Source organism: Dromiciops gliroides, chromosome 2, assembly GCF_019393635.1.
Source record: "Dromiciops gliroides isolate mDroGli1 chromosome 2, mDroGli1.pri, whole genome shotgun sequence".
Classification (NCBI taxonomy): domain Eukaryota; kingdom Metazoa; phylum Chordata; class Mammalia; order Microbiotheria; family Microbiotheriidae; genus Dromiciops; species Dromiciops gliroides.
In genome coordinates, this window is record NC_057862.1 from 48645676 (window position 1) to 48658760 (window position 13085).

Sequence of the window (13085 nt, forward strand, 5' to 3'; positions counted from 1 at the left end):
AGCCCAGACTATGACACGGCAGGGTATTTATAATGGCTATAGTAAAGAGGAGGGTAAATTCTGCCAGGAAAGCTACCTCAGGAAGATAAGTAGCCAAGTAGAGGAACTGGCTCCTTGAAAGCAGCTCAAGGCAACCCCGGGATAGTGGAAAGAGCAAAGACCCAGATTAGAGTCCCAGTGCTGCTATTATTACTTATGTGATCGTGAGTACCCCAATGAACCTCCCTGAGGCTCGGCATCCTCAGCTACAAAAGAAAATGGAGAGAATATCTGTACCACATACCTCAGAGGGCTGTAGGGAGGGCTCCATTTCCTCATATGCAACATGAGAATAATATCATTTACACAAAATATTACACGGGGCTGTTGTGATGATCAGATGAAATTATAAAGGATTAATTTCCTCAAATGAAGAGATTAAGTGACCTCTCAGGCCCTTTTTCTGGTTCTCAGTGCTAAGAGCCCACGTACGAAAAGTGTGTGTAAACCACAAATGTCAGTCATTTTTATTTTCATGAGGATGTCACAGTACCCTGATTACTTGGAAGTAATAAATGGATGTGCCACAAAATCCCTTCCTAAATAAATTACCTGGCAGGATAAGTTACTCTGAAGGACCTGGTCCTTCTTAAAGTTTTAACATAGAGGATTCCAAATAAACAGTTTACTATTTCATATACACCAAGGAAGGAAAGTTACTCAACAAAATCCAGGAAATCAGGGAATTAGAATTGAATAGTAGAGGAAGTGACTGACTCACCAGTACAGAATTCTTTGCTTGTATTCTGGGGCACCATAATCCGCCGGTAGACAATAGGTTCAGATTCTAATATGTTTTCATCATGACGGTATCGAGAGGGTCTTTCATTTGGGGTACCCCGGGAGCGGGTACCACTCCTCCGCTCGTAAGTGTCAATCTCTTCAAAAACAGCTGCTTTGTCAAAAAGGGCCAGGTTCCCTTCAAAGTCAAAATCTGTGTCTGGGATCTCTTCGATGTCATCCCCAAAACATTCATCATCTTTATTTTTCATCTGGCCATTCTTTATGCCACTTTTCTTTGGAGTTGCTTGGTTTGGATGGCGACTGCTAGATGACCCTAGAGGAAAAAGCAAATACCATCAAATCCACGTGACTAATTAGCCAAATAGTCTTCCAGCCCATGCCTTAAATTTTGGCACCCTTTGCACAAATGGAATCCAAGAAAAAACTAATCAGGAATAGTGGCTACAGACAGTTATCACTTTACATAAATTTGCATTATGCAAATTTGACATTGCTTAAGGAATTCTGAAAGAAATCCACATTCCAAAAACTGTTAACTTTACTTCCTGCTACTTGACTTGGCAGATTCATGGCCTCCCACCCAATAGAACCCCTCCAAGTAAAAGCAAAAGAATGGAAATGCAAGAGACTGCCATTGCTGATGGTGGGTTGGGGGGAAAAGGGGGATTTTTCACTCGGCTTGACACCTCTGCCTTGTGTCTAGGCTTGGGTCCGCACGTCTGCCCCATCCTACCACATCACCTGTCCTCTCCTGTCTGTGCCAGGCCCCCACGTGTCTACCTCCCCTTTCTGCTCTAGCTTCTTTGTCCACACCTCATCAATCCCCTCTCCACCTCCCTCCCTTCTCCACATCTGTGGGTAATTTCACATTACATAAAAATCATTTGATGTGAAGGGCTGAAGGGTCCACTTCCATAAATCTCCCTCTCTCTCACTCTTTTTTTTTTTTTTGGTGAAGCAATTGGGGTTAAGTGACTTACCCAGGGTCACACAGCTAGTAAGTGTCTGAGGCTGGATTTGAACTCAGGTCCTCCTGACTCCAGGGCTGGTGCTCTATCCACTGCGCCCCCTAGCTGCCCCCACTTCCATAAACCAAGAACTACCTGTATATAGCCAAGTACTGAGTCAACTTTCCAACAGGGTCTCTATTTAGCAGATCTAGAATGTTTTGTTTTGGGTTTTTTATGCCCAAAGAGAATTTGTACAAAGCAGATGTAGCTTTCAGAAGAGGAGGCCGTAGCAGCAGGAACTGAGTAACAGAATGTGAAATAAGAGCAACCTTCTTTCACCGTTCCTGCTTCTAGTCCTGCCCTCTGGAGCCGAGTACCTCAACGACTTCGAAAACTAAAAGGCAACGACAGACCCCACCCCACTCTTCTTCCCAAGGGTTCTCTTTTTCTGGGCATGATCTTGAGGCCCCATCAGGAGGCTTCCCTGGAATACCTTCCAGTTTATGCACATCTGCCCACATGCCTAGAGCCTAGAACAGACCACAGGCCTCCCTGGCTGGGCTCTGCAAGCTATCCTGCCCCCCCCCCCTCCCCATGCTACCTCCCTCAGCCTCTTCTATTGAAGCTGCAGGGCAAGGGGGATCTTCAAGCTGCCTGACCACAGAGAGGAATTCCTCACATACCAGCTCCTGCTCAGAGGAGGACTCTCCAGCCACCCCTTCCCGTTTGGTCCTTGGAAAGCTGACTTTTTGAACTCCACTGTCAGACTGTAAGAGTCATTCCCATTACACATTCTCTTTATTTGGTCATTCATTCAACAAGCATTAATTAAGTGCTGATTAAATGCCAGGTCTTGTGCTAGGCACTGGAGATACAAGGACAAAACAAAATAGTTCCTGCCCTCAAGGAGTTGACATTCTATTGGGGAACCCCCCTCCAAGTACAAAGATATAGTAAATATTTACAAAACACAAGCAAAGTAGATTCAAATCAATCCCAGGGGGCCCTAATAAAAGAGGGTTGGGTGGTGATGGGGAGAACTTGGCTTGGCTTCTTGTAGGAGGTGGCACTCGGGCTGAGCTTTGAAGGAATCCAGGCTTTTTATGAGGCAGAGGAGAGGAAGGCAGCGCATTCCAGGCAGAGGGATCAGCCTGGGGAAAGGAGTGAAGGTGGGAGATGGAACCTAGAAAATGGGGAACAACAAGTGTGCCCGTCTGGTTGGAATGCGGAACAAGGGAATGTCATGAGTAAATAAAGCTGGAAAGCCAGGCTAGAACCAAAGTGTGACTGGCTTTAAATGGCAAACAGAGGGGTTTGTGTTTTATCCTGGAGGCAAGAGGAAGCCACAGAAGCTTCTTGAGCAGGGAGCTGATGTGGTTCTACTTGTGCTTTCTGAATATCAATTTGGCAGCTTTGAGGAAGGTGGTGTGGGGACTGGATGCAGGGAGACCAGGTTCTCATGGTCATCTGGAGGAAAAGAAGGGAGCACCTGACCTGGGTCACAGGGTGGAGGAGGGTGGAAGAGCTCAAGGACTACTCTGAGGTGCTTAGAGGGATAACGGTGATGGCATCCCAGATGGTCTCTGCTCAATAGAAACTAAGATCCTTTTAACAGGATAGTGGCCTTTCCATCATAAAGAATAGTCTGGTCTAAACAAGGAGAGCAGAGGACCACCTGTCCAAGGGACTTAAAACTCTGGGTCTTGAACTACCCCCCGACTGTCCTGTGACCCACCTGAGGGTGACATCTGCTCTGGGGTTCCTATTTGTTTGGCTTTCCCACTTATGTTTTACCATCTGGCTGCGGCAACCCCGAAGCAGCGAAGCTCAGGGAGAACACTGAAATGGGGCCTAGAAGGAACTCTCATCCAACACGAATCTGGGAGCTGGAAGGGTTCTTACAGGTCACGGAGTTCAACATGCTTTTCCTCTCCAAGGTCTTCGGATACAGAGAGGAAGAAGATCTGAACCAAGAGAAGACTAGCTGTATGATCCTGACAAGTCTGAGCAACCCAGATTTCAGACGCACTGCTGCGAAACGCCATATGCTTAACCGCCAACACATTCAGTGGCAGCAGTCTCCCGACTCCACGTTAAAGATGAATTTCAAGGCTTTTCCTGGCTCTCTTGATGCCATCAAGCTGCCAGCTTCCTGCCAGATGACTAAGTATCCTTTTCAGCTACTTGAGAGTCTATGTGATTTGCTCTTTGTACTTCCAAGGAAAGGATCCCAAATGTTTATATACATGACAGCTGTGCTTTGGAAAGGATACTACAGAGGTCACGGGAGTTGAAACTAGAGGATCTGAATTCAGTTCTCACCTCTGCTATTTACTACCTGTTTGGCCCTGGGCCATTCCCCTAACTACAGTGAGCCTCAGTTTCCTCATGTGTAAAATAAGAAGCTTGGACCAGATAACTACTAAGGTTGCTATAAAAGTTTAATGCACCACATACACATAGATGGTGGTCACAAATACAATGGTTTAAAAATCATTCTAATGATTACCTATGTAATGTTTGAGGTACATCAAAAATTGTAAAATACAATCACGCGTAAGGTTCCCAACTTCCTAATACCCAACATCCCAACACCAGTTAGGCACAAATGGAGCCAAAGTCCACGCATTCCTGAACTCGATACACTTGGCAAGTGACTGACATACAGCAGTGTACACGCTCAGCACAGTAAGTAAATGTGCCACAGCTGGAGTGCGAGGGCCTGGGTTCCGAGGCCAGCCTAGCTATTTGCCACCCCAGTGACTTTGGACAAGTCTCTTCTCTCTGGGTCTCAGTTTCTTCTCTGTAAAATGAGACGGTTGCACGAGGAGATCTCTGAGGTCTCTTCCACCTCTAAATAGAAGATCTAAGTGTCTACTTGTTTCTGCCAAAACGCTTTCCTGCGACTCAGAAGACCCACTTCCCCTAACCTGCTACTGCAAAGGTAGGGGAAGAGGAAGAGAAAAGACCCATGCTGCTGGATTTCCTGGATATAACCGAGGAAGCATTTTCTATAGCAAATGTAGTATGAATGTGACTATTTGTGTTTTGTTAATTAGAACTAGTACTATGCTGCTGACACCCAGTGGGTTAAGGGGGTTTTGGTACATGGTCTGAGTCCCTAAGCACTATTTGTAACATAGTTTCTATGGAAAAACATATTAGGGGCAGCTAGGTGGCGCGGTGGATAGAGCACCAGCCCTGGCTTCAGACACTTGACACTTACTAGCTGTGTGGCCCTGGGCAAGTCACTTAACCCCAACTGCCTCACCAAAAACAAACAAATAAATAAAATAGAGCATCTAGAAACATCAAGGTAATAATAATTTCACTGTATTGTGCTCGCTACACATGTTCAGAACCACAGCATTCAGCCATGAAGAAGGGTTTTATCAAAATTATATGTCCAGAGGAGAATGAATGAGGCTGCTGAAGGGGGACCAACCTATGTTCTATGAGGAAAGGTTGGAAAAAATGGGAATGTTTAACCAGAAGAGAAGATCTAAGGGAGCAATGACCTGAAGAGCTACTATGTGCAAGAGAAATTAGAGCTATTCTATATAATAACAAACTCTTCTCCCTCCTCCCAAAACCAACAACATCCAAATAGGACTAGAAATAGCAGAGAGTCTGATTTTAGCCTACCATAAGAAACCCCCAGTGGGATCATGGAGAGTCAGACACAACAGAAACAACTGAACAACAACAACAGTGTTAAAAGTTTATTTCTGGTAAACTCTGAGAAGTAAAATACACAGCTCCCAAAGTATCCAGTCTGTTACAAAGATAATCGGATCTGTCCATAGAGGGGGTATCTAAGGCTTCCCATTACTAACAGGAAACCGGCTGCCTGACAAATCTAACTGCCTGCAATCGGTCCCTGTCTGACTTACCTAACACAGTGACTAGAAAGGATAAAGTCACTCAAAGTAGCGTCCTTATCTTCTCACTGAAATTCCTCAATGTTGCCGGATAAATAGGTTTCACAATAATCTGAGGGAACCATAGCAATGCTTCCCAAGCCTGGTCACTCCATCACCTGCTTACAGAGTCCAGTCCTGAACTGGCCATGCCTCTCTCTGCATGGTGAGAGCTGAGACAACACCCCACAATTACTGCAGCATGGAACAGCGACAAGAGCACAGTCCCAGAAAGTTATTAGTGCTTATCCAAGTTGCACAAGACTCTGAACTTGCTTACCTGTTATACAAGCAACACTAGAGGGAGTAGGGAATTTCTGAGAGAATAAGAGGGTCAGAAAACCACAATGAGTCATTTCACCTTTTTTCCTCAAGCAGGTGAAGGCAAAAATCCATCAGTAAAAGGACATAATCATGTCTGCCTACCTACCTACCTTAGGGTTGTAAGAAAGAGCAAATTTTAAAATACAAGTGAAAGGGATTTGCAAATCACAAAGCAGTATGAAAAAAGTGGATAAATTAACAACATACATTTACACGTCTATCTGCTGCAGAAGCTGACAGAAGAGACAAAGCAATGACTGCTGGACTCCACTAAGAGCCCAGACCATTTGTGGCAAGCCCCAACATGGGGCGCATTGCCTGATGCCAAGAAGATAAGCAGAGGAAGCAGTGGTGGAAGAGAAGGCCGAGGGGCCAGGAAACCAAGGCTGCTACAGAGCAGTCCAGGCCAGAGTGGATCCAGAGCTGAAGGGAAAGCAGCAGATCTCACTGAACACTCCCAGAGAGTCAGGAGCATGTGCTAATTATCCATGTCAACTGAAGCACAGGGTTCCCTCTGGCAAGTGCTTAATAAACAACTACAGAAGGGACGGGACACTATAGGACCACATGTAATTCTACCAGCAGAGCCCCCTAAAGCAGTTTGACCTAAAAGAAACAAACACTGAAGCCCTTGGCTCTGCAGGTCGAAGCACTGGCAAGCCCATCTGAAGTGGCCAGCCATTGCCGCTGTGGCCAACACAAACCCAATGTAGGCTTCAACAGTGAGCCAATAACAATCCCGTGGCACACAGGGGCGTATTCTTGCAAGAGAGGAAAACCTGCAGCAGACACCTGCTGCCAAGACTTCAGGCCAGTCATTCAATGAGGGCTCCATCCTGGCCTGCCGAAGCCCAAGAATGCCCTCGACACAAAAGTGATCAACAATGCGGGCTTTGTTTTGTTTCTAAAGCCCAATACTCTGAAAAGGGTTAGGGGCAGTTACATAACAGTAACAATGGTTCAAAAATCCAGAAAACAAATGGAACATTACATTATGGTTCTTTCCAACCATAAAAGGCTGAGACTACCTGGAACTCTGTACACAGCACCAAACCACAGCACAGGAGAGTGGAAAGAAGAAAACAGACTCAAGTCAGGAAACCCCTGTTCTAATTCTAGCTCTGCCAAATCCAGCGGGGTAACCCTGCAGAAGTCATTCCCCTTCTAGGCCTCAGTCTCCCCAAATAGCTGTAGACATTTATGTTGATATTACTTAGTTTTTATTGATTATTTACACTATTTATATTATGTAAAGGTAGACTGATTCTTGTTTTTTCTTTTTTTTTTAAATCACCATCTTAAACAGCTTTAAAAATATTGTCCGTCTAATATGGAAATATGTTTTAAATGATTGTACATGTATAACCTACATCAGATTGCTTGCTGTCTTAGGGAGGGAGAAAAATTTGGAGCTCAAAATCTTACAAAAATGAATGTTGAGGGGCAGCTAAGTGGCGCAGTGGATAGACCACCGACCCTGGAATCAGGAGTACCTGAGTTCAAATCCAGCCTCAGACACCTAACACTTCCTAGCTGTGTGACCCTGGGCAAGTCACTTAACCCCAATTACCTCACTAAAAATACTAATAATAAGAAATTTAAAAAAAAAATGAATGTTGAAAACTATCTTTAAATGTAATTGAAAAAAAATTAAAATATTGCCTGTGGGAGTCCTAAGAACTGAGTATGTCACGACTACAAGAAACCTAATATTTTGTCTGCACCACAAGCCAAATATTCCATTTTTATTAAGATGCTTCTTGGTGCAGAGCCTAGGAGCTTTTTGGCCTGCTTTAGCATCTGTAAACTATGGTGATCTGAAAGACTCCTTTAATTCCAGCCAGGTACATTGTGCACTGAATTCAAAATGCTGTTTCACTCAAGACAATAAATATATTTATGAGTATAGGTGTCTGCATTTGTCCTACCATTACACTCGCACCAGCCTTCGTTCTAGATTCAACTCCATTACAGAAACAGAGAACAAGCTATATAATATATATGCCTATAAATGTATTTAATAAAACTTTCCACAGTTCCTTAAATTGAGTTGAGTCCTTCAGGAACCCTGTCTCATCTAAATTCCATATAACCCCTAGTTCCCAGCACAGTCCGTAGTAAATGCTTAATTAAGTGTTTGTGAAATCAAATGGTTTCTCCTGAAATTATGTGCTCCCAGATCCTGCCCTGAGTAGAGGAAGGAAACAAGCATTTATTAATTGCCTACCATGTGCCAGGCACTGTGATAAGCACTTTGCAAATATGATCTTGGGGCAGCTAGGTGGTGCAGTAGATAGAGTACTGGCTCTGGAGTCAGGAGGACCTGAGTTCAAATCCAGCCTCAGACACATGACACTGACTAGCTGTGTGACCCTGGGCAAGTCACTTAACCCCGATTGCCTTACCCCCCCCAAAATCAATTACTCAAATATGATTAATCTCACTTGAGCCTCACAAAAACACTGTGAATAGTATTAGTGATCCTAGACAGCATTGAAAATGAAGGCTTCCTGCAAACCTGAAGGGGAAAGCATAGAAGGCTCCTGCCATTTATAACACTCATCTGCCACTAATGTATTGTCTCATAGTGTAGTTATTCACATATAAGTTTTATCTTCCCTATTGGGTTGTAAGCTGAGTAAGAACTATATGTCCACCTTTAGAGCTGCCCACACCACCTTGAATACTATACACATTCAATAAACATTTGTGGAATGAATGAATTAAAATAGATAGGAAAGGGGGCACAGTGGATAAAGCACCGACCCAGGAGAACCTGAGTTAAAATCTGGCCTCAGACGCTTGACACTTACTAGCTGTGTGACCCTGGGCAAGTCACTTAACCCTCAGTGCCCCCCCCCCAAATAGATAGGGAAAAGAAAGGAAATGATGTAGCCTAAAAAGTTGTAAGAGAAGAAAGAGTAAATAAATAGCCTTATTTCCTCACTGGGACACGTCGAAAGTTTTGCTTAAGAAATGACACAGGAGCTAAGAGCTATCAACATTAACTGAAGAGATGATATAAAGGCCTGAGAAATGATGAAATGTAGCCACATTATGAACTAGAAACAAGGACATTTTGAGAAAATAATGGAGATGAATGAAGAGAGGAGAGTAAGTACTTATGCCCGACACATAGCAAGGGTTTCATAAATACTGAATTGGACTAAACTGAAAGAGAGGGACATAAGTGGGAGAGTAATCTGGGAAGCTGCCACCATAATAATGAAAGTTGAAACTCTGAAATCATGAGAACAGGCAATCACCCTACTAAGGTGACAGTTTGGAGGAAAATCATGAATAACTTTTTTTTTGGGGGGGGGGGAGGGGTTGAGGCAATTGGGGTTAAGTGACTTGCCCAGGGTCACACAGCCAGTAAGTGTCAAGTGTCTGAGGCCAGGTTTGAACTCAGGTCCTCCTGAATCCAGGACCGGTGCTCTATCCACTGTGCCACCTAGCTGCCCCAATCATGAACAACTTTAAGTAAATCAAATACATGATGAGATAAGAATGAACAACCACCTAAATTCTTTGTAGACAACTGGTGCTCCTCACACCTATGAGAAAACGCCAAGTGATAAACTGGAAATCCTGGTCCCACTGGGACCAAAAGTTATCTGTAATCAACGAATTCAACAAATATTACTTTTTTAATATAAGCTATTATTAGCTATTCCTCCAAATGAGACAAAGGCTTCCAATACCAGGGGGAGCTGGTGAATTGGTTCAGAAAAACAAACCCTGGGCAGTTTAGCCAGGTGCCTTGCCTGCTTCACCGTATAGCTTTACAGGACAGAACGGTTGTGAAAACAATCGCTGGCAGGATAGAAAAAACACTAAAAGAGCAAAGTAACCATAGCTAGAAAGCTTTCCGCCCAGAGCCAAGTCTTTGTCCCTGCAATGGTGACAAACAAAAAAACGGGTTTGAAAGAGAGGCCTGTCATAGGCCCCCAGAGATAATCAGGTCAAAAGCGGCTTTGGTTTAGGGATCAGCAAACAAAACTTGCTTATATTGTGGTCACCCCAGAATGGATCCAGTTCCTTAGCGGTTCTCAGCCATCCCAGCCTACCTCAGAAGACAGGCTCTACACTGTTAGAGAAGACAGAAATTCTGGTGATGTTGGTGGAGGGGTAGAGAGGCGCAAGGTGTCAGAGACCACTAAGAGAAGGATAAGTGGAATAAAAAAATGGTGGAAAATGTTTTCATCTCATTCTTCACCTCCTAACAACTCAACCAAACACTGGACAGTCCTGGCTCGGCTAAAGTCCCCACGTTTAGCTAATGAAGCAGGATGGTGTCTGGCTCTGGACCAGTTTGGCTGGGTGCCACAGGATAAGAAAAGCACCTTGCTTGGAAAAGGTACACAATGCTTTCCGGTGCACCTTTCAATTACAGGAGTAGGGCATGTGTAAATCTGTGGAGGACTAGCCTTCCTGTGCCCATCCCTTACTGGACTCTCCTTGCCAACCACTGGCACCAAAGGCCCCTCTGCCAGGGGCCCATTGTGTTGTGTCACCCTGGTTGTTAGCTGTTGTTTATTGATTTCTGTCACACCAGGATTGTAAAGGGGAACTTTGTCCTAGGCTTAATCACGCTAAAGGGCATCTGAAGGTCAAGTGGCCACTGTTGTCACCCCAGCCTCGATGGTTTTCGTGAGAAAATGTCTGATAACATCTGGAATATTAGTCACTAGGTTCCCTCACTCCCATCTCCTATAATTAGCCAGCTTCTTACATCCCTGCTGAGATTCCTGCTTTGTTTAACATGAAGCAAATACAAGGGAGGTAAGAAGTTCCCAAGATTGGGGAACCCCTGAAAAAAATCAACCTCAGCCCCAGGAAGGCCAAAAGAGTCACCCATTTGTCCCAACATCCAAGGCAATGAGATCACTGGAGTCCCCACTGCTACACAGAAAGTCAAATCATACTGAAATGAGAAAGTGGCTAGACCCCTCAATTCAACTTTCTTTAGCTCTCTCCAAATTTATAAATTAGGACACTTGCTCATAAATCAGTCTAAGGCCAGGCTTCCCTTTTTTCAAACTCTACAGATAAAAGGACCATATATTTCAGCCCCTCAAATCTTTATTCATTTAAATCCATGAGGTAATTGTCTTCAGTGAGATAAGCAATAATAGATGAGACTGGTTCAACACCTAGGTTCTTAGTACCTCCAGTTCCATCACTTCAGCACTCCAGCAAAGAGGCCTTCCCTTAGTAGGCAGCACGACAGAGGGGGAACGGCACCTGACAAGGAAGTCAAGCTACTTCGGTTCAAGTCCCAACTGGCCGAGTTAACAATGGGCAACTTGCTTCATTTCCTGGGGGCTGTTTCCTCTCTGTAAAATGAAGGGGTTGGAAAGAAATGATCTCCAAGGGCTATTCCAGCTCTACAGTCCTAGGCTTCTATGGAGGGTCACTATCAATGCAGTAACTCGACTCCATTCTTCCTGGCTTCACATCTTCCTCTAGGCACTGGGCTAAGCTGCTGATGGGCAGGGCCATGGAAAGTTTTACACTTACCCATGGACATCTTATACAGACATCTATACTTTTGTATACAGACATAAGTACTGATATGTAAAATAAACATTCGTATAATATATTATATATATGTTATATATATACATATACACACACATATGTATATAAAATTGTGTATCTATACACATAGAAAACTGTCCATTATGAAAACAACAACATATATTACTCTGTGTGTGTGTGTGTGTGTGTGTGTGTGGCAATAAGGGTTAAGTGACTTGCCCAGGTTCACAGAGCTAGTAAGTGTCAAGTGTCTGAGGCCGGATTTGAACTCAGGTCCTCCTGAATCCTGGGCCAGTGCTTTATCCACTGCACCACCTAGCTGCCCCAACAACATATATTACCACTGAAATAAGGAAAAAAGAACCTTGTGGAACACCTCTAAGATGCTACAGAATGTGCAAGTAATTAACACACTTATCACTTCCAACACAAGGACACCCTGCCTGGGTTTGCTACTCTCCAGGTCATTAAACAGGGAACTACTAATGCAGCTTGGGTCAAGTGCTTAGAAATTGCAGAATTTATATCCCTTTACGACCAATGCATCAGACACCAAATACTTTCCACCAACATATACATTCACAGTAGAAAAGAAATATAGCTTCCTGAAGGGATGGACATTTTACTTCACAAACTCTGTCTCCATTGTATCTGCCATCATCGAGAGCAAAGGTATCAAACATGTGGCTCGCAACACCCACGAGGGTGGCCTGAACCAGATTAAAATGTCATTGGAAATATTTAAGAAAATAAATGGAAGATGGCAGAGGAAAGACAGTGAGCTCCATAACTCATGACACGATTGCTCCAAAAAACACCCAAATAACGTCATAGGAAAATACCCGGAGCAGCAAAACTCACAGAAGAATGTGCTGAAACCATCTTCTAACCAAGAACAGCTTGGAAGGTCAGAAGGAGGGAGCTGCTGTGCTGATACAGGAGTTGAGCCCAACCCCACAGTCACCCTGACACAGATCCAGTCCCAGGAAGGCCTCACCAGAGAAGCAGACTCCCAGAGCCTCTGAATCAGCTGAAGCACCAGTGTCGCCTGGAACTAAGCTCACAGTCTGGTGAGTGGGCTGATCCCTGGGGAGGGGAGAGACTACAGGGGTCTATGCTGGTGCTAAGGCAGAACTTGGATTTTCCAGGAGGTAGGCTTGAGTAGCAGTGGCCCAGGTTGGGGAGAGGCACAGGCTCATCAGAGCTAACAACCACAACACACAAAGCTGGTTGATTAGCAAGTTGGTTTGGGGTCATCTAGTTCCAGGAAACAGGCTGGTGAGTGAAGAACCTGATCCTCTTTAAATCATACCACCTGGGACTTCTTAAGCTGGGGATACTGCAGCCTGGAAACAGTGCCCCACTTTCAGGAGCTAAAAGTCTAGTAAAAGAAAGGCAAGATGAGCTGACAGAGAAAAGTGAGGACCATAGAAAGTTTCTTCAGTAACAAGGAAGACCAAGGGGCACCCTCAGAGGAAGATGTCAACATCAGGGCCCCTGTATCTAAAGCTTCCAAGAAAAATACGAATTGGTCTCAGGCCATAGAGGTGCTCAAAAAGGACTT

General features: G+C 44.4%; 1 protein-coding gene across 2 annotated transcripts in view; it reads right to left on the minus strand.

Annotated features, from left to right (window-relative positions):
* EDC3 (enhancer of mRNA decapping 3) overlaps positions 1-13085 on the minus strand; it is a 78118-nt gene that overhangs the window by 46738 nt on the left and 18295 nt on the right. For both annotated transcript variants that reach the window (XM_043981594.1, XM_043981595.1), the window contains exon 4: positions 761-1096. In XM_043981594.1, the coding sequence (XP_043837529.1) occupies positions 761-1096 (336 nt within the window). The remainder of the gene's footprint in view (positions 1-760; positions 1097-13085) is intronic.